The 27,716-nt window shown below is 38.4% G+C and overlaps 1 protein-coding gene across 4 annotated transcripts; it reads right to left on the bottom strand.

Annotated features, from left to right (window-relative positions):
* Positions 1 to 1,293: 1,293 nt before the first annotated feature.
* PTPDC1 (protein tyrosine phosphatase domain containing 1) lies at positions 1,294 to 26,568 on the bottom strand. 4 transcript variants are annotated; one of them, XR_012661116.1, is made up of 11 exons: positions 26,382 to 26,499; positions 13,998 to 14,090; positions 10,244 to 10,415; positions 9,364 to 9,444; positions 9,021 to 9,139; positions 8,114 to 8,251; positions 6,235 to 7,436; positions 5,323 to 5,508; positions 4,754 to 4,929; positions 3,169 to 3,279; positions 1,453 to 2,353 (listed from the first exon to the last, which is right to left on the bottom strand). XR_012661116.1 is itself a non-coding variant. In XM_075096673.1 (10 exons), exons 1-10 carry the CDS (start codon positions 26,413 to 26,415, stop codon positions 2,237 to 2,239), a joined length of 2,253 nt encoding a protein of 750 aa, XP_074952774.1. In that variant the 5' UTR covers positions 26,416 to 26,563; the 3' UTR covers positions 1,294 to 2,236. The 4 variants fall into 4 exon arrangements, 3 of the variants coding, with proteins under 3 accessions (XP_074952774.1, XP_074952776.1, XP_074952775.1); XM_075096673.1 differs by lacking the exon at positions 4,754 to 4,929 and having other exon boundaries at positions 1,294 to 2,353; positions 26,382 to 26,563; XM_075096675.1 differs by lacking the exons at positions 4,754 to 4,929; positions 13,998 to 14,090; positions 26,382 to 26,499 and adding an exon at positions 10,960 to 12,596 and having other exon boundaries at positions 1,294 to 2,353; positions 10,244 to 10,437.
* Between the last annotated feature and the right edge of the window lie 1,148 nt (positions 26,569 to 27,716).

Raw genomic sequence — 27,716 nt, 5'->3', positions numbered from 1 at the left:
TCTGCACTTCTGATGTGACTTTGTGGTAAGGTTCAATAGAGATTATGTGGTTTCTGTGGTTTACTGCAGTAGCTGTTGCAAGGGTCACTTCATAGCTGCTGCTGACACTGAGGTGACCTTCTAATGGGAGAGGAATTTCCTGGAAGAACAGAGAATGCAGTAGATGCTAGCTGGGATCCTCCTGTCCCACCCTGCCACTAGCTCATGGCCATTTTACTGCAGCAGGATTAGGTGATGGAGTGTCAGCATGGCAAGGCAGCGCTCCTGACGAGCATGAAGAGAAATCAGCCCACACGTAACCCACAGCTGCAAGGCTGTCACACAAAGCTGTGAGACAGGTTTAGTGCATGAGGAAGTGATAAGGAAATGCTATTTTAGCATTTACATCACCCAAGTCATAAATTAATTAATACATTGCTGCTAAAGTTGGTAGGTTTGATTATTCATTTAGATGGGCTATTTTTGTTTTTTTTCCCATGATGGGTTCAGTCAGGTGTGTTGGCCAATTTGGCCATAATGGCAACTGCATTTGTCAGTGAACCAAAAAATTTACTAAATAAAAAGCACCCAGTTCTACCATATCCATATGTGTGAACTGCATGTAGTTAATTTTTCAAATGCCAACACCTCACATTAACTTCATAAAGATTATTCTAGCTGGATCTAGTGATATCATTAGCTGGATCTCATGGACTCTTCAGTGGTGCCCTATGCAATGGGCACAAGTTGGACACAGGAAGTTCCACTTAAATAGGACAAAAACTTCTTTCCTGTGAGGGCAGTGGAACAGGCTGCCCAGGGAGGTCGTGGAGTCTCCTTCCCTGGAGACATTCAAAACCCACCTGTGCCCCCCTGCTCTAGGTGTGCCTGCTCAGGCAGGGGGGTTGGACAAGATGATCTCCAGAGGTCCCTTCCAACCCCTACCATTCTGTGATTCTGTGATATGGGAAAGACCTTGTTAATTACACTGATTTAAACAATACTGAGCTGGTTTCTACACCCCAAATGTGTAACACTGGGAATTAGTGCTAGCTATTCGGAACTGTTAACTGTAGTAAACTGAAATAATTTCTTGGGAAACTAAGACATCTGCAAAAGCATCTTAGTATTCCCAAGTCTGACTGCTAAGGTATGCTGGCTAACGTCAAACTGCTTGTTATGCTGCCTTGCCTCTTTACAAAGCTGCTTTCATGTATATGGTTCATACGCAATGTTTTACTTTCAACTGTGCTTACTTTAGGATGTTTCTGCACTTGTTTGGATCTGAACTTGGTATATAATCAGCTAACAGTTGAAGCATATATAATTTATATATATTTTGAACTGGTCTATTTTTAACCCTAAATATTAGTCATTTACAGTACCAAAAAAAATTTTTTGAAAGGATAGACTCTTGTTTAACTACTTAGGTATGTCAAACAGGAAAAACTGTTAATCCTGCAAACTGGTGTTGCAGCCCAAATTTTATCTTATTAGATAAAAATGCCTCTACAAGGTGTATTGCAGATAATAAGAATTTATATTATCTTTCAGTATTATTATGTTACTTAAGCCTTAAATACTTTAAAGCCTTTTTACCCAAAAAAGTCTAAATTAAGGCCTTGATAACTTAATACTTAATACACTTAATGTATTTCTCTACTGCAGTGCCTTTTAGAAACACGGTGGTGACAATTATTTAAAAACTCTAAAGGAAAAAATTATCTGCTGTCAATAGTAGACCTCAACATGTATTCACTATTACTCTTAGTCTTATTTTCAAATTTCTAAAAGAAAATATTATTAAGTTCAGTCAATATTTGTTTTCTGCAAAGTAAAATAGAATAATATTAATTTAAACATACGTAATACATAAATATTAACTCAGTCCATTAAACCTTTGTATACCATGGCACTGAACTTATGGCAATCATGTAACTTGAAAATAACATTGCTTGCCAATAACAGAGGTTTCTAAATCAATAAATATATTTGAAAAAAAGAGGACAGTTCACAATACAAAAGCATAGTACCTGAAACCAAATGCTACAGTACCACCACACAGGAGCTGTTCTTTAGAACTGTGTAGATAGAACAGTTATCACTAAAACTCCCTCTAAAAAAATAAAACGCTTTGTTAATAACTACTATTACCTAAAGTTAGGTAAATCATGTCAGATAGCACAAAATACAGTAGCTGGAAATCACAGAATAATTTGGTAGGCCCATCTAATTCTTCGGCATAGCTGTGTAGAAATCAAGATGGATTCTCTGTTCCTTCCTTAAGACTTTTTCTTTTTTCTTCCAGTGTTTGTTTAAATACTTTTTTCAGGGTATCATAAACATACGGTCCATTTTCAGAATCAAAGCTTGTCTAATAAAAGGGAGAAATTTAAGTTCAGTTGTTAAATAGATGTCATACAGCAAAATGCAAAGTAGATGACCAATATCCTTTTAAAAAGTTAGTTTTAAGGTACATCAAAAATAGTATGTGTTCCATGATGGACTACTTAATGCTAAGCATTTTCAATTTTATGCTGACTAGACATTAAAACAAACTAGTAGAAGGAGAAATGTCATGATCGTTTTAACAGGTGACATCTGTAGATTTACAAGAGATTAGGAAGCAGTATGATGAATGTTCTGTTCAAATAATTTCACCTGCTGAATCTGAGAATAAAGCAGCTTTGAGCTGAGCAATACCAAGCTTAACCTGTCACTGTTACTAAATGACTCCAAAAGCAGAAGTTATTTATACACATCCCATATTAAGGGCCCAAAACATAACTGAATTGCAATGTGATTTCAGATAAGGATTTAATCTGATGGAAAGACTCCAAGTAGTACAGAATCTACCAAAGCCTTTGGAAAGCTACTCTCAGTGACTAATTATTCTCACCTCTTAAAAATTATCTTTTCCCTAATTTGAAGAAGTCCATGCATTGGCAGTGATCCAAAAATGAGACTAAAGCATTAAGGCTGTAGAGACAGAATTTAATGTTGTTAAGAATATTTCCTACCTTTTATGTAGGCTGATTATTATAAAATTTAATCCCTGAAACAGATAAGCATGAGTACACTAAGTGTGAAGGAATTACTGTAACTTTTCTCAAAGAGGCTTGCTCTGTTGATCCATCCTTCATGATTTAAAACAAATAAATGCAATGTAATGGACAAATGGTTACTTGCCTTAGTGAAAGCTTTTATAGCACGAGCAAGTAAGGCCTCCTCCACATCAGCTGGTAGCATTTGCAAGTTCACCACACAGTGCAAAATACAAAGGATAGTCTGACACTGTTCCTGGTGGGTAAAAGGAACGGCAGCTCATTAGAAGAAATGTTTTCATGAAAAACATTTAATTTTCAATTTTTCTTAATTGCTGTTTAAATATCAGACTCTGCCTTCCTATACTGAAACCTTCAGGTGTAGGAGATGGGGAGGGAATTTTCAGAAGCCTAAAGAGCTTCTACATAATTATTTCAGTCATGATGGGAGGAACACTTCTCTTGTAGTGTAGCACAAACTGCTCTGGAAATTTCTAGGAGGTCAGGCATGCATCTGGAGATGTATTTTTCAAGGTCCCCTACACGAACAGTAGCATTCATGTGAATTGGCATAGAAAAAGTGAGATTTGATCTTTTCAACCCAAAACACTATACATGTTTAGGGCTCTTTCCCCAGCTAACAGAGGACTATCTGCAACTCTCTCTGTCCTACCAAGTCTCCTCCACCATTAAAGGAAGCTTCCAGAAAGACACTTGGGCAGTGCTAGCACGGATGCAAAAAGGGAGCAACAGTATCTTTGTGCCTGCTATTTCCCATCCCTTTTCCAAGGGAGACAGGTCTCCACACTGGCAGGTCACTTAACAGTGAAAATTAAATTAAAACTTGAGGGATGTCCGGGATGAGCAGCTAAATATGCACCAATACATACAGGGGCTGACTGGCTGGAGAGCAGATTAGCAGGAAAGAACCTGGGTGTCCCAGTGCATACAAAGTTGAACACAAGCCAGGAACAGGCCCCTGGGGTAAAGGCATCTTAAGAGCATCCTGGGCTGCATTACACAGAGAGTTGCCAGAAGGTCAACGGAGGTGACACATCTGGAGTGCTGAGTCCAGCTCTGGGCTCCTTGGGTCAAGAAGCACATTGACATACTAGAACTAGTCCAGCAAGGGGCCACAAAGATGAGTAAGGTACTGGAGCATTTGTCATACAAGCAACCTGCTCTAGTTGACTCTGTTTTGAGCAGAGTGGTTGGACTAGAAGATATCCAGAGGTCCCTGCCAACTCAACTATTGAGTGATTCTGAAATAATATAGGATAAGGTAAGGTAAGATAAAATTAATACTTTTAAATTTTAAAAACCCACATAATTTTTATTGCTTTCCCATTCATTTATAACAGGTGTCAAGTGGTTATTTTTTATTTAATACAAATGGAAGGTAAAATTCTGATAGAGTAGAAGAATGCTTCAGGAAGAAACATGACATTTTTAGATGAACTCAGGCATTCTGAATGTCACGGCATGAAGATGGTGACTGCAGTACTGATGACCTAGTGATTAGAAGGTGTATTCTTGGATATCTGGAGGCTGTTAAAAGGGGCCCTATTTTCTTCATAAATACTTTGGAAACAAAGAATTCCCAAAGAATTAGGAAATGAATTAATGTAATTAAGAGATCAAGAACAGAGTTGGTTGGTTTGTTTTGGTTTTTTTACCTTGCATCTAGCCCTTTGGGGAAAGCACAATTAAACAGTTTGGATCAGAAGTACCTGTTTTTCATAGGGATTTCAGAATACAGATGGCCACAGTTCTGACTTATGTAGAAGGATTTGGCCTGGCTTCTGATTCCTTGAATTGGTAAATTCTTCCTATTCCTTGCCCCAGCTCTTCCAAAGCCGATGGATTAAGATGTTTGCACAGCAAATATGACAACCAATAAGCACAGCTGCAAGATGTGACATTAACGAAAGCCAAACATCAAGTCACAGAGAAAAGGTTTCTCATCTTTGCCTCTGGATCTCAAACTGCAGAATTTACAGGGAAATATGCTGGAAGTTGAGCTTCTGATATGATATTCTGATATGATGAAGCTGAGCATCTACTGAATGGTGTTTAAAGATAGTATCTGGTATTGTTTCTTATATTATTATTCATCATAGTATTGATTACAACTCATACTATTCAATACCAAAATAATTCTCATTCTGATTTTTAAAGAGATTGAAGTTGCCTTTAAAAGTGCATTTCCCTTGCCTAAAGGCCATAAATGAATAGTTTAACACACATTAACAAAATGCACTTGGCAATTAAAGAATGAACTGACATATATAATATCTACCTTTCTCAGTAAGTAAAGTGCATCCTGTGATTCTGTGCAATTTTTTGCCAGCATGTCAATATCATCTTTGGATATAATAGGTTCTTTCAGCTGCTCTATCCAGGACCACATCAAGCTACAGAGGATAAAAGGATCTCTCTCGGTACAGATTTTATCCCACGCTCCATCTCGAGAATTCAGTTCTTTCTTAAAAAATCCAAAACAAAACAAAACTGAAAATGCATCATCTGTTTACTTTTGCCAACATTCTCTTTGATTGTAGCAGTACTTGGCTGCTTATGTTCCAACAAAAAAAGAAGACTTAAGAGTCACCAAAAAAATATTCCTAGTTTTTTCCAAAGCATCAGTAGTAATCAGCAGTAATACAAGTGATTCTTTAAAACAGAGGATGGCATAAACAATGCAGCCCCAATTATCTACTAGAATACATAAAACAGCTTTGGATTCCAACTTCAAAGCAAATGTTGCTAGGAGAATTTGGTTTTGAGGATAAGGAGTTAAGTTTCTACAAAATTATTTTACTTTTACACACAGAATCCTCTGATTAGTTCTGAGAAGGCACTGATTAAAACCAACACAGCTCCTCCTTAAAATCCATAGTACTTCTATGCTACCAGCAGCCAAGTTACAACCACAGATAACTGCATCAATTTTTATTAGTTAGTAAAATGAATTAATACAACCAGAAACAATGTTCTAATCTCCTGCTAGAGACCAAAATTTGCAGGTGCATTTTGCTTGCTTTTGAAAGAACTGGCCTATAACTGACAAATACAATAACTGACTGAAACGCAGTATAAACTGGTGTTCCAATGTGCCGTTTCAAAGCACAGAGTGGCATTTTTGCCATTCTAGGAATTAACCTAGGTGAAATATCCAGAGTTCATAACATTGAATCAAGTTAAAAATTACCTGCCACATTTCTACCTTCTGCTTCACTTCATCCTTTCCCAGAAATTCATTTATATCTGCAAGTGCTTTTGCTGCCAAAACTCTTCGGGCTTCCAAACTTAATTCTGACTGCAGAACAATGTGTGGAATTGCCTTTGACACATCTTTGCTACCTTGGCTTGCATACCCAATGGAAAAGTTCACTTTAGAAGAAGAATCAGAGTCCTTGGAAACATAGACTCTTCTGCCATACATATTAGGCTTGCAGTCTCTTCTATGACCACTCTCATTGGTAAAATTATGCCTTGGTGTTCCAGGTTCCCTGGTATTGTGGATAGATGCTAGACCTGAAGAAAAGGTTCTGCTGCGCTGTACTTCTTTGGTAGAGTTCCTTCTGTGATGAAGTGAGGATCCATCTTTTTGTCCATCCAAATTAAATTTACCTTGACTCCAGAACATACATGTATTACGCACTAATGCTTCTTTGCTTAAATCCAACTGTGGCTTTTGTTCGCCTGTGGCAGAACATTCCTCACTGCTGTTCTGCTTAAGTTTGTTGCACAGTAGTATCTGAGCAGGTACTGTCCATGCAGTTTCTCCTTGTTCTAAAACAAGCTCAGTTCTCCTTAAATCTGACTCACTATAGCTTAGACGCCTTTTTAGATGAGTAAGTGGCTGAAGGCACTCAACATTTCCTCTTTTACAAAGCGCATCATATTCATGTCCCGAGGAGAAAAGAGAATCCTGGGTCTCAAAAGTGGAGAAGTGGATGTGGGAGGAGCCCAACATATCGCTGTCCTGCCTTGTGAGTTCTCTCCCTAGCTGTGTGGACACCAACTGAGAAACAGTCTTTTCAATTTCAGCTGAGAGATCCGGTATATCTAACAATTCTGCCTCTATCACCTGTCTGTTTTCAGCCAAGTCTAGCAACAATTTGCAAACTAGATGAATAAGTTTTGGCACGTGTTTGAGATGCCTACTCTCATAACCATGGAGCAGATGTCTCTGACGGGTCAGGTACTGGGACAGTGTCACTGTGTGTACCTTGGGCTCACAGCATGCAAATACATTTCTCAGAGGAACCAAAAACTGAGTGAATTCTCTGATGCATAATAGCTGTCCACTAGTCTGAATAGAATTAGGCCTTTTTGCTCTGACAAAAATAATTGCCTGATCAGCACTCATTCTTGTTGCAAAAACTAAGTAGCAAGCTATTAGAACACCTGGAAAATATAAAGACAAGCATTAGTTGAAGAACTCTCAGACTAAAACAAATAGTGGAACTATAGGATAAAAATTAGTATGGGTAAAGATACAGACTTTATGCCCTCTATTACGTGATGCTGTTACTTAAGTATAGTTGCATTTGTTGGCCCACATGATAGTGAACCCATTCTCACTGCACTTTCAGTGAGCACTAGTTTTTCAGCACAGCATCTCTGCGAGTTCCATCATTTCTGAACACAGGAGCAATGGTGGCTTCTACAGGAAGGACAAAGGCAAAAAGGTCTCAGAAGAAGTACATGAAATTTTAGCTGCTCCACCAAATCTACCCGATCTGACAATTAGTGGCAGGTTTGTAAACATGTACTAAATACTGGACAAGGGAAATGTACTAGGTGAATTCTTCCCAACAAAAAGAAGCTGTCCCATTTGAATATAATAGGGAATGTTTATATGGATTCAAAAATTTTCTAACCTTACAGGTTTTTAATATACTAAAACTGATGTCCTCTAGCCATTCCACTCATTTTCATGAATTTCTTTAGCATTTTTTACCATTTTATAGATGTATATCTTGCAATGATATAGAATCTAAACAAATCATTAATAATTTATAACCAGACTGGTTTACATTTTTAGAAAAACAATTATGATGACCTTGCAGTAGAGCACATACCTGTCCGACCAAGCCCTGCGTGACAATGAACAGCTACCCTCCCCTCCTGCAGGGCGAAAGCCATGACTTTTACCATATCAAGTATAGTCGTAAGAGATGCCACTCCATAATCCTTCCATCCAAAATTATAAAAATAAACTAAAATAAAAAGAGAGTTATTTTCTGCCATACCAGATGTGAAATTTTCAGTACTACATGCAGAGGAGAGATGACTAATAATAAACGATAGTACTAAAATTGCATAATGGATCTTAGAATCTGAGTACATATTGTTTGCAAGAGACTATTTTCCCATTTCAGTGTATGCTTGCTATTGAAATTTGATAAATGCATGAAGCTAACAAAGATTTGTCAAACTGAAGTTCAGCTAGAATGTATAAGGTGTAATAAAACTGAGTGATTCATACAAAAATTACTGAGCTATATATAGGTAGAGGGTAATTTTTTCTTTTTAGAAATAAAAGCACTTATTCAGTCAAAAGCTGTTTCTTACAGAGAGGTACTTTTTCTCATCTCACCATAATATGAAAATACAAAAATACTGTCAATACAGATGTCCTAAAATGAAATAACCTTTTATACTCTAGACAAGAAAACATGAATTATACCAGAATGTGAAACACCAATGATGTTTTATATATTTGTGAGCTCAGAAGAAAGATTTACCTAGCTGTTGTCCTTTCTTTATTCTAAACACCTGAACGTAAACCCTCCATCTCATTCTACATATATATGATCTTCAATAATGTGTTACTCATTCTTGATTATATTTGCCAAGTTTCATGTTTACAACCCAGTTTCTGCGTTTTGTACATAGCTGCTTTTAACACACAAGAATTCAAGTAAAAATATCTTTTAAGTGCCAAAATCAATAATTGATGAGGAACAGCAGCAGGAGTGAACTTACTTCCAGCCTCCATAAAAGCTTCAGGAAGGTATGTGAAGCCACTTTCTTGTTCCAGTGGATTCCCACAGCTCGCATGCTCTCCAGGACACTGAAGGTTAATTATTGTTTTTATCCCACATCTTAAGGAAGGAATAGATGAGTCAAAGTATTATATATGCAGCCAGAATCTCATTATCCCTTATTTTCTGAAACACACATTTATTCTTAGTGGAGAGTAAAGCTTTACCTGTATATTGTTAAAATGAAAGGATCTTTATCAACAATCCAAATCTATGTTGAAAGAGAAAAAGGATCAGGAATTATACTAGTAATACCTACAATAAGTAATGACTAAATTTGTTACCTTTCAAACTGTTCAATAATGTTGTACTTTTCAATTATTTCTGTTGAAGGTCGAGCCATAGCCAGTATGTTATCTGTTATCCTGAGAAATTAGAAAAGTAGACAATCATGTTGTTATTAATCATTTCCTGTGTATGAATCTACCAAAATAAGGATACTATGTTATATTCAATAAAGATGGAAACACCTTGCTGAAAACTAAAATTATTTTTCAAAAAATTCTACTATCATATAGTGACAAATCTTGTTAAGCTGATATAGATAGGACATATCAAAAGACCATTACCGGAACTGTTTAAATGCCAGGCCAATGGCCATATTAAAAAATTCCCTTGAATAGAAATCTGGACTCAGATCTCTGTTTTGCCCTTTAAGGTTTGTACACTTCTGAATAGTATTTGCTATTCAAAAAAAACAGTAAGAATGAAAAGATACATTTCACGTGAATATTACTGCATATGAATATGCTTTTGAACACACACCTTATATTATTTCATCTTCAGGAAATGTTTTTACTTTTAAATTCTATTATGAACACATGTTAATTAATTTACATTTTAAGCCTTAGCAAGAACTGTCTATAACCCAGAATAGGGGTTTTTTATATATATAATTCATGACAGATAGGATTTTATTCTTTTGGATCTGAACAAACTTTTTTGTGAGTCAACAGAAATCTTTCATCATCTTTACTGGGCTACGTACAATAGTCATTATGGTTTACTGTTAAGCTGAAATTCTGAATCGAGCTATCATTATGTTTTATACTTAACTTAGCAGTAGCTGATGTAAAAAAACATCATTATTTTCCTTTGAATTCTCTCTTTTAATAAATACAATTGATACAGTTACATTTAATGAGCATAAATGCTGCTTATTACCAAGAAGAGTAGAGCCCTTTAATGGCTTGCTCCTGGTCACTCCATCGAGCTGGGTTTTCATACTTGCAAGCACGTCCACCACATGCCATGGAGCACTGCATGTGACCAGGAATGACATGGCGAAGGCGCTCCCCTACTTTAGTGTATTTTGCTGTTGGACGCCTCGAACTTCCTAGAACACAGGCAAAAACAGACTTAGTAAGGAAGGTTAGAAATTCATCTCCACCTTAAAAGTATTCGTTCAACCTTAAACTGATGAAGTTACAAACAGCATAAAAATATGGAACATATATTTAAGGGTCATTTTTCAATGCCGATTAAAAGGAAGGATTCTGAGGGGAAAAATAGCTATCATTACTGCAGAATCTTTTTTTTTCACAGTAACTTTGGTTTTTTATTAAGTTAGAGTTGTGTGATATCCCTTGCAACAGAAAAAAATGTCACAGTCCTCTTCCACCTGAAATCAAAAATACTTAGCCATCTACTTGGCGTATGTGTGAACATGTGCTTCTATTTTATCTGTTCTTCATAACTGAGCTGTAAGAGTGAAAAGCATGTATTAATCCTTGAATCAGTGAACAAAATATAAAATTCAGGAAAAAAATTAAAACCCAATATTTTATGCATATATATAAAATATAGTTAACAGAACAAAAGTATATTCATTTAATACCAAGAAAATACCCAGAACTTCCAACAGTGTTAATGAAAAGTACTTTACTTTTTTTTTCAGGAAAAGTTGCATCCAGCTCCTCAGGGCTCAGAGACGATACCGCCACCATAACCCGGTGAGTTGATGATGAGAGTACCTCTACAACTGAGCTCCGACGCCTCTGCATTATGCGAAGAAGGGGATCGGAGGAAGAATGCCTCCGACCCTGGAAAAAATTGCTGAAAATACTCACTGCCGAACACCTTCGGGGTGAATCCTGCATGACTGATCAGCCTCAGCTGCCGTCTAGGAAGGCTGCTGGGGACACACTGGTAGGAAATCCAAGTTGCTCAGCACTGAAATTGCGGAAAGCTGTGCATCCTTCTGTATGCTCCAGCAGCTAGTCAGCATGGGGCTGAGCTGTCTCCATAGCAACTAACAATGAAGGTGCTGCTGCCAGCTACCCTTGGGGCTGCTCCATTCTATAGGAATCGAGTCTGTTTGGGACAAACTGTTCCGCTGCTTGATTAAAATAGCTGCATTTCAAGTAGATAATTTTGAAAACAGACTGGGAACAACCAAAACATTTTCCACAAACAATGTGAGTATTTAGTTAGTTGTAAATAACATGCATTCAGAACTCCCTAAGACACAAAATACTAGATTTAAAAGAACAATCAAAATGTAGCTGGAGGCTCTGCTTCCTGAGAAATCTGTTAAGTAAGTACATTATACTCCCCCACCTCCTGGTTTAACATTCCAATGCATCATTAGCTCTGTAATGACTGGGATTAGTGTGTTCCTAATGAAATGGTTCAGCACATGATGAATTGTACGCTGTTCGCTCTGGACCATTCATATCTTCTAACAAAACACAATTTGTTATTCAAAACAAAAGCGTTATTTTTTTCAGGGCACTTTTTTTTTATTAAGCAAAGCTGTTAGCCCTACAGACTGAGATAAAGCAGAATATGGTATGGAGAAGATGTATCAGTTGAGTGCTTTAAGCTTTTGAAGGTAGATATTAGGCAACAAATTGCCTCCCACTTTGCTGCCAAAGTGAGAATGAGCTGGCCGCAAAGACTGCAACACTCTCAAAAGCACAAAATTCTCATGCAACTATGTGGAGAACAGACTATAGCGATGCTAAAAAACCTTTTGTCATCCCATTGTCTGTGCATTAGACTGCAAGTTAAAGAGAAAGAAAGGGGAAATCAAGAAAACCCACCATAACTTTGTTCAAGAAGCACATTAATCTCATTGCATTTACCTAAAGATAACTTCAGTCTGTTTCTTTTTGTACTACAAAACCAGTAACTCTTACAGAGGAATTTGCAAAAGAGAAAGCTCTCCTGATAAAAATTCATCAGACAAAAATCTACTGTTTCTTCTAGGTACTGAACAGGAATTGAGTGACTGAATTTTGAATACTGCTCCCCAGCTCTTAAGGAGACACAGTAATGTTTGCTCCTGAAACATCAGGCGTGATGTCGTATGAGAAAAGTAAAATGTTAAATCTGTCTCTGTTAGCTGTTGTCTCAAAACTCTATTCTAATTCAGTAACAAAGCTGATAGCAATAGGTGAGGAAATATTTAAATATGCTTTTATTTTGGGGGTTGGGTGGGAGAGAAAATAAATGAAAAAGGCTATTTCAAGTGCTACCTATATCCAAGAAACATGAAAAATGTTTTCTAATTAATTATATTGCTCTCTTATATTTAATTCTTTTTCTCCTTCTCTTCCCAGAAACTTTTATCCAGTATATATCAAATGATAGTGGAGCCAGAAATGAGCAAAATAAAATACGGCACATCACAGGACTTGAAGGAATATTAATTAAGTTTGATATGATACAAAATTGGGAGGAGTTGTTGACACTCTCAAGGGCAGAAAGGCCCTGCAGAGGGATCTGGACAGGCTGGAGAGCTGGGCAATCACCAACCGTATGAGGTTTAACAAGAGTAAGTGCCAGATTTTTCACCTGGGGCACGGCAACCCTGGATGTACATACAGACTGGGGAACACAAGGCTGGAGAGCAGCTCTGCAGAGAGGGATCTGGGGGTTCTGGCTGATGGCAAGTTGAACATGAGCCAACAGTGTCCCCTGGCAGCCAAGAGGGCCAACTGTGTCCTGGGGTGCATCAAGGACTGTATTGCAGCCGGTTGAGGGAGGTGATTGTCCCGCTCTGCTCTGTGCTGCTGCTGCCTCACCTCAAGTACTGTGTGCAGTTGTGGGTGCCACAGTACATTAGGGATATAAAGCTACAGGAGAGCGTCCATAGGAGGGCCGTGAAGTTGGTGAAGGGTTTAGAGGGGAAGCTGTATGAGGAGTAGCTAAAGTCACTTGGTTTGTTCAGCCTAGAGAAGAGGAGACTAAGGGGAGACCTCATCGCGGTCCACAGCTTCCTCACGAGGGGAGGAGGAGGGGCAGGCGCTGATCACTTCTCTCTAGTGACCAATGACAGGACCCGATGGAATGGCATGAAGATGTGCCAGGGGAGGTTTAGGTTGGGTATTAGGAAAATGTTCTTCACCCAGAGGGTGGTGGAGCACTGGAACAGGCCCCCCAGGGAGGTAGTCATGGCACCAAGCCTGATGATATTCAGGAAGCACTTGGACAATGTCCTCAGAGATACGGTGTGAATTTTGGGGTTTTCCTGTACAGGGACAGGAGTTGGACTCAGTGATCCTTGTGAGTCCCTTCCAACTCAGGACATTCTATGATTCTATGATTATTTTCCTACTGAATCTAGCAGAACTTGCAAGCACTTACCCAAAATAGTAAGAAATAATTACATCCTGTAAGAGTTTAAATACTTTCTTAGAAAGGGGAGTTTTGTTGAAGGCATGTTTGCATTTTCAGAGAGCTAGGCTAAACACAGAAATCACATAGTTCCTTCAATTAAGAGATCTGACAATATGACAGTTACAGAAAAGCTCAACATATTAACACAGTGTGGTGATGATAATGCAGTTTATTATAGACATTTTATGTTTATAATTTGGGATATTTCTGGGTTTTTTAATTCTCTATGGACATTTTTTTCCCCAAATTTCTCTAAGCAGTTTTTATGAATGGCATATCAGAGAAAAATTATTACCTGAACTCATATTTGCAAGATATAGACTGCTCTCTAGCAATGAAGAATATGGTAGTTCATTTTGCAGCAAAACTCCAGCAGCCATTGCAGTACCTGTTGAAACAGTAATATGTTCAATGAAAATCTAAACGGAAGCTCAAAAATGCAAAATAAAGCACCTGGCACCTGGTTAGCGAGTCATCCAAGGCTTAAGGTTTGGGCAGTCAGATACAGTCTCTACGTTCTTTTTGGTGTGCAGTCGTCTTAAAACTCAAAATTTTGTGTTTCAAGCTCTAGGGTTTGGCTGATTATGTATCTTATAAGTGCGTGTTTTATAAGGACAGCAATCCCTCAACTAAAAGCATTTAATCAAACGTCATCTTGATTTTCTTAAATTATTAAAAGTAAACATACAACCAGAGATCCCGAACTGAAATCTTGCAAGGGGCAGTTTCAGGAAAGCTAATAATATCGTAACAGCAGCATGATTTCTAGATGACACCATTTATAATTTTAGTTGACACTTGCCAAACAGACTGTCCACAAGCTATATGCCTTCTCTGCTCTCTTCCCTCCGGTCCTTTTTTTCAGTCTGTTGGCAAGTTTGAAGTCACATATATGATTCTCCTCTAACAAGAAAACTGAACACAAGAGCCTGTCTAAGCAGAAAAGAGTTTTTTCTCATCCTTTAATATGATGTCTAATATGAGGTAAGTCCTGCTCTGAAGACCTTCTGACAAAAAGAAAGCTAAAGGAAAGCTATAAATGTGAACATATTAATCAGTCATTGTGATGTTTAAATAAAGCACTTACACGGATCTTGAGTGTAAATTCTTACCCGGTATAAGATGACCATTCTGTTTCTCTTATCTCTATAGGAAAATAATTACAAGTATAACAAAAAGGCATTTTTTATACCAAACTAAGTACATCTCTGATGTACGTATAACTATAGAACCTTTACTGAATAGACAAACCTTAGGTCCCAAATTCTGCACAACCAGTATTAGGATTCAACAAGACAAACAGTGCTTTAAAAGACAGATTTGCTAAACAAAAACAACAAAAAAAAAGCATTGTGTGGCTTAAGTGGTATAACAGTCCTGTGCTGTGTTAACTGCTTGCTGTTCATAGTCCACCTTTTTATCTATAATTCTGTAAATTGTTTTTAAAGTAAATATTTAAATAAATTAAAATACAATTTCATTCATTTGGCTATTACATTATCTACCACATACTTGAATAAATTATTCTTCCAACAACACTAGTGGACTTTATTCCACAAAGTCACCTAGTGCAGCTTTGTCCTTTTCAAGATGCTTAAAGGTGGGTACAGAATACACATACACATTCATAACCCTTTAATACTGCTGTATCAGTCACCTCAAAACGATGAGAATTACATTGGTTTGTGAAAGCCAAAAGGCCTTTTGAAATTTCAGTGATGCTCAGAAATGCATCTCTAATGTACATATATTAATATTAATTAAGATTAATCTTAATAAATTAGTATCTGGAGCATTTTCTACTCAGCTACTTGACCATCTGACTCTGCACTTTAAATGTCAGTCCTTCAATAAAGAGGCAGGAGTACTTGCATACAGTTGCATTCTATCTGGAGAAGCTCCAAACCCTCTATTTTCTTTCCAGTGGATTTTTAAATTGGTAAGGGATGGCTTTCATGATGAGAGGAAACTTTGTGGCTAAAGAAATTTTTATTTTATCCCCAGAAATTCTTTCTAGAGTTATTAGAGTTGAATTAATAAAAATTGTTGGTTTCTCTTTCTCAGAAAGTTCTCTTAAAAAATCTTAATAACTTGTCCAGGCAACAAACAAGCATTCAAAAAAGACATGTCTCATCATATGGGCAGCAGAATCACCACCAGTATGACTATTTAGTTTTCCTATTTCCTTGTACTCAAGCGTTAGAAAAATTAGATGAAATATCAGAGATATTTCTATCATGTAAAACTATTTTCCTTTTTTTTTTTTTTTAACCAGAATTCAGGCTGACAAGGACTCATAACTGAAAAGGGAAGAGATGGGAGATCAATGCAGAAGATAATATACCTACAGTATGGCAAAATACTAGCAAGACTGTTCTACATGGCAGAGGTAGACAATGTGTTTATTTGCTGTGGAACAAATTAGACCTTCCTCAATTATATTTTAGAAGATATACCAAATCCATATTTCCTGTTCTCTATAACCAGGCACTTCCAACTGACTTAAATATTTTGTCTGCTTGCCTTTAAGTTTGCTAAATTTACTTCCTGACAGGTGTTTTAAATTGCACAGTGTGAACCCTTAGATTTCTGAAAAAAAGTTCAGTAAGATTGTGACAAATCACTTTGCAGAGTTACACTGCACTCCCTTGAACAGATGTAAAATGTTGTCATTTGGGACAGAAGTACTACTTGGGTGCTGATGTTACAGGAGAAGGGTATTACATTCCTGTGCATATGAGTGTTAAAACCAGTGCTTGGGTAAAAGAAACAACTCTCTCCTGATTCTTCTAGGTACCAGATACTCTTAGTTTTTAAAAGGTCCTCTTCACATGTCACATGAACGCCTGATAGATGATGGAGGAAAAACAGCCTGGAGCTTTATTCCAGGTCATGGTCCTCATTAGCATCCGAGGGAACTGAGCCACGTGCCTTGTGGCAATCACAATACAACCTTAATCAGATCTGCTCCCTTATCTCTGACATGCATTTCTATTGCCATGACAGCAAAGCAGCTGGTCCTTTAATCCCTGTTTCCCAATTCAAGAAATGGAACCGGTCTCAGGTGATGTTCAATCTCGTTATGTTTTATCACAGGAAGCAATGTCATTCGGCATGCATAAACAACATAGCTAATGAAACAAAAATATAGTAAAAATAATGTCCGTGTTGTTGGTTGACTGAAAGAAATAGCAGTATCACATTGACCAAGGAAACAAGGGTCTCTTGAAATCATGATACATCAGATGTCAAGCACTAAGGAGGATATTTCACAAGGTCCTCTCCAGGTGTGGATTTTCTACTCTTTTGATGTCTATATGTATTTTTGAGGTGGATTGTTTTTTTCCACTTTTGAGCAGACCAATTCCTAACAGAAAGGATATAACATTTTTTGTTTCCTGTTGGCTGCACCATTGATTCACTTGTTCCATTTGGTAACGTGACAGCTGTCAAGTCTTACTCACTGCTTCATACCTGCAGAGAGGTGACTTTCTTGCAGAGGAAATAGTATAGGTACACTGCACTACCACAGGTGAGATCACTTTGCGCTTCCACTTTCTTTTAAGGAGTGAAGCAGCCTCTTGTCCACATCCATTTCCTCTGGAATAAAAGCACTTCTCTTTGTAAATTACAGGCTGAGTAGTGAAGTGCCACGCGGCCCAGTAGGGCAACTGGGAGATCAGGGACCCCCAAAGAAGCAGTTTCTGCAAGTAACTGGTGGGCAGACTTACAAAGGAAGAGCGTAAATGAGACATACCTTACTGGTTCACCTGAGCAGGCTGCAGAGTGGACTCAGCAAACTAGCAATAGAGTTAGCAAGTGGCTTAGGTGTCACTCTGCCTTGTAACAAGGAAGATTCTTTTTTAGTATTTCAGGATCTGGAAATAAGCTGCTTCCAATCACTAGGCCGAATTTTTGCTCCAGAATGAAATGAGAGAAAGGAGCAGTGTCTAGTGTTTTAGCCACCAGAAAACAATTATATAGCCAAAAAGTGATGAGTCAAGAAGACACTGGTCTCTACCTTAGCAATTAAGATGGTTATTTAAGAGATGCAATTACTATCTTTTACTTCAGAACACATTTTCAAGACAGAGTGAACAGCTTGCCTTCCAGACTGGAACGATTCCAGCTGGGACAGTTCAGCTGCTGTCATGAACAGTAATCCCATTACAAAGCTCCCCACTGCATTTCTGTGGAACTAACAGTGAGGTTCCATCTCTCCAGATTCATGTGGTTTTGGTAAACAAGAATACTACAGCAGACCACATATTTCAAAAGATTACTTTTATGTATTAACATGAAAAAAATCTTGGACAAACTTTGATTTTAAAATATCAGTGTATAAGAAAACCTGGTTTAAACCTCAAATATATTCATACAATATAGGCAAATGCTGATGCTTATGCGTGTCACATAAAATTTTGAGGTTATTTTTACTATTTTCTTGTCTTCTGAAGTGAATTTTTTCTCTCCCTGTCACAGTCACACATAAGTAACTACCCAGTAGCCAAATTTTTAAAGGAACATAGTTGACTACAGACACAGGTCATGTTAGCTTAGTGCCTAAGCACTCAGGTAACACCTCTAAAATCTACTCCATAGCAGTCCCACAGAAGTCAACAGGGTATTTGTCTAAATGTAAGACCATATGGGAAGAAGTTTCAGTGCCAAAATGCAAAGTTCTGTAAACTGCACTACTTGAGATGCTTTAGATAGGTAACTAAAGATAACTTAGATAACCAAGACTAAGCAAAAATGTGTTAGAGTAAGGAGGACTGTTTATATTGAATGAATCGGTTAAGGGCCACTAAATTATAACTTGGTCTCTAAATTCAGGCTTTAAGTCTGACTTTTTAATATTGGCAGATCATGAGAGTTTTTAACAGAAAAATCTTCTATATTTGCTGAGACATAGTCACTTCTACAGGAAGTGTTGGTAAATGAAATAATGTTTTCAATTACAATAGACTACCTAATTTTAACACTGCCAGGAATAACAAAGCATTTATTTCTAAAGTTTTGCAAAAATTGTAGGTAAGTGTTTTTTGTTAAACTTGATTATTATGAAAAACTAAATGAAATGCAAAGGTGGTTGTTCTGTATTTAAATATGAAATTTAAACAAATTTTCATATAGTTTAGTTATATGTAATTTACATAGGAGAATAATAATACAGCCGTTGTAAAACTCCAGTGACTTCACTGGGACCACAACCAGAACTGATTTGTTATTTCTGTATGTGGTTTTCCCCCTTTGGGAACAAAATATTTCCCATCTGTTTTAGTAAAAGGTGAATATCATTTAATCATTTTGATATTTACAAAGGACTGTAACTGCTTTCATGTACCAAAGAGACAAAAGAAGATAATTCATTAGAAGATTATGTAGGTGTTCGTCTGGTGATGCAGTATTTGCTATTCATAGATTTTTTTCGACGTAAATAGCAAGAAACTGCAAGCTAAACTAATGGACAGGTCTACCAATTGACTTGATTCATGTTATTCAAGTCACGTCAGCTTTCTGTGGTAGTGTTAACCCAACAGTTAATACAAGTTATTTTAAACTACCTTGAACAGGCTGGCAGCCAGTAATTACTATTGAGAATTGTACAGGAGATGGCGTAAAAAGAATATATTAACTGTTCTACAAACAAAACTGGTGACTCAGACACTCTCGATCGTGAATATTGTGTTTCCTAAGAGACTATCAGACTTGTACAACTGACTACACACAGAAGAATGAAATATTGTCAGTAATGCATTTTAACCGCATTCAGAAGTGGAAAAGTTTAAAAATTAACTGAAATGAATGAAAAAGGAATTATTTTTAAATCTCATATAGTCAAAACCATAGTAAATTTATATGAGTTTTAATAGAGTTTCAGTAATTTCAATTTAATACCTTACCTGTTACCCCATAAAAAGAATGAGTGATTGTTGATCCCTTCATTGTTGCAGTAGCAGCCACAAGAAATATGTTGTAGGGAATTCACATTTTACAGAAGAGAAGTGGAATGACGTTGCCACAGTATTTCCTGTAGTTAATCGGATTCGTGGTGGTAATCTGGGAGGAGCCAATAACTATCTTTTCTTCACTTAAGACTGTATGAGGAGTGCCTTAAGAACTATGAGATAATCATCCCATAAACTGCTTTCTGTGTCTGCCTAAATTTTAAAGGGATTAAGGCAAACAGGCCACACCAACCTGATGTTTTAATAACTGAATCTCCCATCTCTTTTCTTCTGTTCACCTCATTTGCCTATTATCAACCACAAGTAAATATATATACATGTGTGTGTCTACATGCCTCAGACAACTTAGCACATAGCTACAGAGACAATTTTGTGAATTTATATTCATCGTGGTTTAATACATTAATTTTGAAATGCCATGAGAAGAAAATCAGAGATAAATGTTTCATTGTTATCTGCGGTTACAGCTTCAACAAAACATTTTTTTCTCACCCAATAAAGCATAGAATATAACTGAAGTATGTATATTGAGTATAAATTAACCACATGAAAACTAATATCTCAAAACCATAATAAAAATAAGTTCACCTGAAGGTAAAAAAGGTAATCTACTAAAAAATCAAAGCAAAAACTTTGTTGATTTAACTAAATACTAGATATAGTAATAAAACAAGGTAAACAAAATAGGATACAATAGCTTACTCTATCTTACTAAATCAATTTCAACCACTACATATTAGCTGACAAAAAAAAAGGCTTTCATCTATTTTCATAATTTCCCTGCATGTCTTATTAAAAAAATCCCTAGCATTAATTAAGCTCTACTCACTGCTTATCATGAAAAATGCCTCCCAATTATTTAGAAACAAAGTATTTGTGCAAGCTCCTGTGGATAGGATATGTGTATTATTTAAACGAGCAAGGAGAGCAAGCTACAGAACACAGCTCAAGGCTGATGCCAACAACCTTATTAATTCCAAAAACATGGTCTCAGCTAAACACCTGCCTTAATTTGGCAAATAGAGAGATGGAGCACATAACAAAACTATATTGTTCCATTCATTTTCAGAAGTCATTTTGTAGTCAGACTCCACTGGTTTTTTTGCTGTATACTGCTAATAAAAATCAGAATAAGAAGAATTCAACTACTTTTCTACAGAAAAATTAATTTACTGAGAACAGAGACAAATTAACAGAGTAGTCTTTAAAATTGCACATCTATTTTCTTATTAATCTTGAAGGGACAAAAAAAAATTCACATGTGTCAACTAAACTGCATCCAGTCATATTAGTAAACAGCAAACATCATTTATAGATACATGTATGGACATTTGTGCAAAAAAAATTAACGACCTTAAATAAAAATGGGACTTCAAAAGATTTGTACACAGTTTTGGAAACCACGCTAAGGTACCTTAGGTATTTAAAAATCTGAACAGGATATGGAGCCTAAAATCCTGCGTTGCACATCTTTCTTCAATATGTTGGTAGAAGTTTCAGTTTCAAAGGTGCCAAGTGTCCACAGCTTCCCCAGCCTGCAGGTTGAACTGGATGACTCAAAACCTCTGAAAACTGGTCCTTGCGGGTTCCTGTGTGACAAGAACTGGTGAACTGCCCCCTGTTCAACGGCAGGCTGTGAGCACACAGAATGACAAAATTCACTTAGGCAGTGGTGAGAGTGGACCCCACACAGCAACCAAAGCAGACAACTGCTTTAGAGGCCCATCAGAATGCAGTGTTTTTTTCCTGGAATTAAAGACCTTCGGCAGGAACCTGTATTTAGCATCATGGAAGATTCCGAGCAGAAGGAAATGGAGGTCAGCTTCAGCTAGTCCAACATCCTGCTCAAGGCAGGGCTGACTCCCAAGTTAGACCAAGCACTGACAGATTCCCTGTCTGAAGACTCCTGCACAAGTAACTCTCCCCAATACCAGCATCACTTCTTGGTTTCATCACACGTTGTTTGTAGTCATTATAGAAGTGGCTCTAGAAATTACAGTCTCAGAATTATGAGTAAAGGGACTTATATTTTTCAAGCATCAGCACACAAAAAAATTTGTTAAGCAAATGGAGCATCTGGTAAAACATTTTGTAGGAGGAAATGGAGGAAGTCAGCATTTTTTTTAGTTGACTGAAGAACTAGGAGCAGCTTTGGATAATTAAGAATTATTAATTAAATTAAAATAAGCATACTCTTTTGGGGAAAGTTCTAAATGCTCATATTTGAGAAGCTGTCGCTGACACAGTGGTTATTTTCATATGGATAATATAGTAACACTATTTACCTATTTGATTCCAGAGGAGGGGTTAATTCTTGGATGGTTTGGATTCTTAGTGCGACAGCCCGCTGCCTTGCTGTATGAATTTGTAGGTGTTAGAGGTTTGCTGGGTTACCCCTATTATCTGTTCCTACATTTGTACTCATTGGTATTAATGCCAGTTTATTCAGCTAAATTTTTTCTAGTGATCCGCAAAGTTTAGCTAGTGCCAGGAATCAGTGCCAAACATGCTTGTTCAAACAGGCTATGTCATCATAGTTTTTGTCAAGACAAGGCTTTGTGCTAACTGAGATTGACTTTTTGGGGGAGTTAACCACTAGGTTGAAATAATCTGCCATTTCCAAGGAAAGAATACACAGAGTAGGTGGGATGCTAGTGACTAAACTAATAATCTTCATCTCTCTAGGCCTGGTATTTTCCTATTTAAACAAAATGAGGAATCCCAAATCCTCTGGAAAATTCTGTTCAGCTATGACTGCCATTTAAAGATACTAACAAGCTTTTTAGGTAAGTAGAACAGGGTCACTAGGCTTCTGGCAGCTTCTCTTGCACTGCATGGGCTGCCTCATGGCTACTTTACAGCAGATGAAGCAAATCCACCCTGTCCCGTGACCTTAGGGGCTAATTTATCAGATTAGGCAGGTAGAAAATTGTCTGAATTGTCTCGTAAGGACCTGGCTGTAATTAAAACGTTTGACCATTGCTTAGACTGCACTGTTTTCATTGGTACATAGACAGAATCAAAACATCAACTTATCCTAAAACTTAAAATTTACTAAAACCTAATTTACTTTAAGGTTAATTTTAACTTAGTACAAACTATGCATTTAGATTCCTAGCTGGCTTTGGACATTTCCAGCTTCACCTCTTGCTTTTTCTTCTTCTCATAGTTTGGATAATAAAAATCAATTAACGTTACTTTTATTTCCAGCTTGTATTGAAATGCTCCACTGAATTATTTAGTTTTGTGTAGTTTTAAAACTGTATGAAATTTTATTAAAGACTTTTTTGTAAGCTTTGCTTTTAGATTTATTTTTATATCTATTTCTGTCCCTTCAGCATAACAAAGTATCACACAGCAAATCAATCACAAAAGCAGGGTCAAAGCCTATCTTTGGTAGATCTTGACTACACCAGCGGTGTTACAGCTGTGAGATAAATATACATATTTAGATGCTTAATGAGATGCCAGAGCAGCAGCCCACTTGTGATCCCTGTCCTCTTTCATCATCTGTACTTCCAACAGTCCCTTTTCCTATTTGTTCCACTGTTAGTAGAATTGCCAGTAAAGGATAAAATGGAAATGTAGCAAAATGTTAGGTAGAGACAGCACAGTAATATGAAAATTTCCATTTAGAAGACAGTTCTAAAACTGAAGAATTGTATCAAGTATTACTGACGGGTCATTCAATGCACTTGCAATGCAACCGGTGCCTATAAGCCTAGGAAAGTAGTCTAGAAACTTTTTTTAGCCACAGGCTTTAAAATCGAAGAAAAAGCACAACTTAAGCTAGATATAGATATAAAAATGAAAGGTGTCATAGAGCTACCCCATCTAGCTCTGCTTTGTGACATAGGTCATTTTCTAAATATATGACACAGCGGTACCCAGGCAGCTGCAAAGCCCTCATCCAGTGATGGTCTACTTTGGGTTGGTAGCTGTCTTTGAAAGAGCTGGCAAAAGCCAAGTTGTTGGAAAATAGAGAAAGTAGAAAGAAATCCTTCCTTCATAAATTCTAGAACCTCTGAAGAGCTATCATATATTAAGCCAATTTGTGATGACGTTTGCAAAATCACTGTTTAATGGATGCATAATTTTTAACAAACATCGGACCTGCTGTGCATATGCAGAACAGTTGTTGAGTTTATGCACAATAAAACCTAACTGTTCAAAAATGGCAGACTAGGTAAAGACAAAATGTTAAGAAAATTAAGTAGCTCTAAGGTAGCCAGTCCTTGTAGGCATTTTATCATGTGCTTTTTGCTAAGGAACAGAATGGTCAAGCTCTGTAACACAAGGAACTGCCTGAGTGAAGAACCAAAGAGGTCAAAGGAATTTAACATAAGTGGCCAGAGATCAAGAGTTGCAAGTGGCTGTATCTCCCTCATGTTCCTGTGATAGGATTAAGTCCAGAAAATACTCCACAGTGGAAAGAAAACTGAGGAAATAGGTGTGTTTTTACATAATTTTCTAATTTACAACATTAACAAGCTACCCAAAATCAGGAGTAAAAATTATTACCAATTTCTGTTTTGTTTGTTTGTTTGTTTTTTATAATAACCACAGAATACAAAGTAGGAAGTAGTTTGGCTTTTTGTTGAATATTCTATTAAGCAATTCTGGAGTCTGAACCCTGTTTCACAAAGAAACAGAAAACCTTTGCCTAGGAAACATGTCTGTAAAAGAGTGGGTAATCACTGTGTCACTGTAGACTGCAGAAGATTGCAGGCCCACATGCTTTGTGCCTCACACCGTCAGCTGTAGCTCAGAGGTGCATGGGAATTCCCACAGAGCTGCACCACCCTACCTCTGATGGAGGGAAATTCAATGAACTGCTTCAACCCCAGCAGGCATTCTTTAACTGTAGGTGGCGGTAACAGGAAAGGGCTGATTTTGTTTTGAAATGTACTTGTTTTAAGGACTTGCGGGCATTAATTACCCTGTGAATTGGCTAAGAATTTTGATGACTGCAGTCAGCAACAGCCACCCACCTCTGGGTAGCCATTAGCTGAGCAGCTTCTGCCTAGTTGAACTGAGCCTCTTTAAACATGTATGTCTTTAATTCTGAATTATATACTAGCAGGGAGAAAAATTAAAGTAAACCAGCAAACTATACTCTCCATTCAGAAAAGGGGGATTATTTTGCCAGAAACTGAGAATATATTTGCCAGCTAGTACTAGAAGATACAAGCAATCTTGTACCTTATCTGAGCACTTCCAATCTGTTTTAATAGTATTTGTAGCATGTTCCTTTTCAGCAACTAGTTTCATCCATGTCAAATTCCACAATTTCTACTCTTGACTCCTCTCATTCATAATTTTACTACTATTATAAAAAAATAACAGTATACTGGATTTATGATGAAGTAAAATACTCAAAGATGTCGAAGAAACACTATTCTGATCAGTTTATTCTGCCACCCAAGCAATTGCATAAGAGTGGATTACATTGCCAATTATATCTCTGAGGTGATATTCATACAGTATCTGGCCCTGAAGACTGTCTCCCTAACTTATTTCGTCTTAATAGTCTTCCACATGTGACTTCATGTACGTTGTACATATACTGATGAAATCAGGAGATGGAAAAATGCTTTCAAGCAATATGTAATTGTAAATACTTATTCTGTACGTATTCTTTCAGGATTAGTTACTCCACAGATGTGGTGCTCACTTCTACTGAGGTGCAGGCCTCCTGAAAACATGGCTCTTTCTTAAGAAAAGTGAGCTGTGCAAAGGGAAAACAAGTCTAGATTACTAATATATGAGGTAATCTTTTATTGTTAATCTACTGAAGAGTGTAGTAACAGTCTGTTGGCAAAAGCAGTAATAGCTACATCTGAAAATTACTATCCTGACAAAGGTAAAGTATGTTTCAATATGCCATATGCCTGCCTTTTCAACTCCAAAGGGGACTGACTGAGCTGTACTTTTGAGGATTGAGTAAGCAATGATCAGAGGCAGGATACAACTACAAAACAAAATCACGGCTGCTAAAGATGTGTTTTTCCATCGCTGGCATGACCTGCAGAAGCCATGCTCCCTGGCCCTCGTACCCTGACAGCCATACACCTTGGTGAAGGTAAACTCCCACGGTATTTAGCAATTACTGGCAGGACGGTGGGATTACTGTACAGTCCCACCTCCAGGAGTTACTCCAGAGGTCGTTGCTTTGCAAACTGTAGGTGCCGGGCAAGTCACCCGGCAGGAACAGAGTCGCTCCCGCTCCTCGGAAGCCCGGGCAGGTTGGGAGACTGAGAGGGGGTGTCTGTGGGTGTTAAATTCTTAATGGAGAGCTTCTACTCTGGATGTCACCGAAGCAGCGAACGTGAAACTGCCGTAGAACTTAAAGTCACTAACTACGGAAGTGTGTTTTAAGTCTTTTTTGTCCACGCTGAGCACAATGTGGCCGCTTACCTCAGCCAGGCGGCAGGGAGAGGCGGGCGAGGCCTGTGGCCCGAGCAGCCGCCCCTGCCTCGCCGGGTACTGGGGCGGGAGCCCGGGAGGGGGGAGGGGAAGGTATAAAATGGCCGCTGCCCCAGGGAGCCGCCAGGCACGCCGCGCTGCCATGCCGGCGGGGGCAGGCCCCGGGGGAACGGCGGGAGCGGGGCGGCCCTGCTCTGATGGCCGGGGGGGAACGGGAAGGAGGGAGAGTGGCGGGGCCGTCGCCGCTGCCGCCGCGGGAAGGGGAAGGGCACCGGACCCACCTGGCCGCCGGCGGGGGAAGGGCGCCGGACCCATCTGGCTGCCGTCGCGTCAGTCCGCCGCTCCAACGCGGGGAACGGAGCGGCGGGGCGGGCGCATGCGCCGCTGTGGGAGCGGGCGCTTGGGAAGGTGGGACCGGGACGGGCCCGCCGGGCGCTTTCTCGGGGTACTGCGTCCCCGGCCCGGCCTGAGGAGCGCTGGGAGGGGGGAAGCGGCGTGAGACAAAGCCGGGCGGGGCGATCAGAGGCCTCCTCTCGCTGAGGAGAAATGGCTGAGGGAGAACTTGCTGCCTCATGAAAGATGCAGCGTGACACCCGCACTGTCAGTTTTTTCCTTTTCTTCCAGATCAGCGACTGTACAGGGGGGTCGGTGTCCCCTTGGCCGCCTCTGCCTGCTGCCCGGCCCGGGCTGGGCGGGGGCCAGGCCTTGGGCCTCCGGTTAGCTGCCGTACACCGAGAAGTACACAGAACAGTAGTGAATGGATTTATTGACACGGTTTAAAGTTTTTAGAGCATCGTCATGAGTCGTTGATTCTTCTTAGTGGTTAAAGTTTGGGCATTTAATTGAAAACTAAAAAGACCTCGTCTTCCAGCGAAATTGTGCCTACAGCCAGTGGGCAGTTGTCACATCTACACTCTGAAAGGCCTCTACTTTAGCTAACTGTTCTGTTGGTGTGTCTTACTCAGTAAGGGTTTCAGTGTTAGTGGTGAAAGATGCCAAACAGGCATCGGTTAGGGTTTTAAGAGGCTTAGTTAAAGGGGTTTTTAGCATTTTTAACAGGTATAAAAGGTACTTGGGTCTTGGACGCAGAGTAGAATAGGTTTGTAATGGTTTATTTTAATACTAGAGTTGAATACGCAGTTCCTGATTAAAGGAGTCATAAGAGCTGTAAACCTTTGTGGCACATTAGTGTGTAGGCTGAAACATCTGTCTGCCAGGTAATAAGGGTATTTCTGGAGTGAGCGTACTTCTAACGCACTTGTTAAGTTGTGGTTTTCAAGCTACTTGCAGCTTTTTGACAGTATTATGTGTTAACCATGTTAGTATGTTAGGTCATACTATTAGTGTCTCGAGTACATGGTATAAATTATGTAAACACTAACAGTGTTTATGTTTTTCTAACTTAAATTTTTTAAAGGTAAAAACAGATTTGGTTACTTAGTGGAAATGTTGAAATCTCTGTTGCTCCTTTTGACTAAGCTAAAGGAGCTGTCAGCGTAGGAGATGCAGGGCTTGCTTCTTAAAATGTATCAGTCCTGTTAGTACTGCAGTCTCTTAAACATGTCTTGGTTTTTGACAGCATTAGCATACTGTATTTCCTGCAATAGCTGTGATTT

The sequence above is a fragment of the Phalacrocorax aristotelis genome, chromosome 6 (genome assembly GCF_949628215.1).
Source record: "Phalacrocorax aristotelis chromosome 6, bGulAri2.1, whole genome shotgun sequence".
In the NCBI taxonomy this organism is placed as follows: Eukaryota; Metazoa; Chordata; class Aves; order Suliformes; family Phalacrocoracidae; genus Phalacrocorax; species Phalacrocorax aristotelis.
Note: the sequence above shows the minus strand (reverse complement) of the source record. Positions and strands in the feature narration are given on the sequence as shown.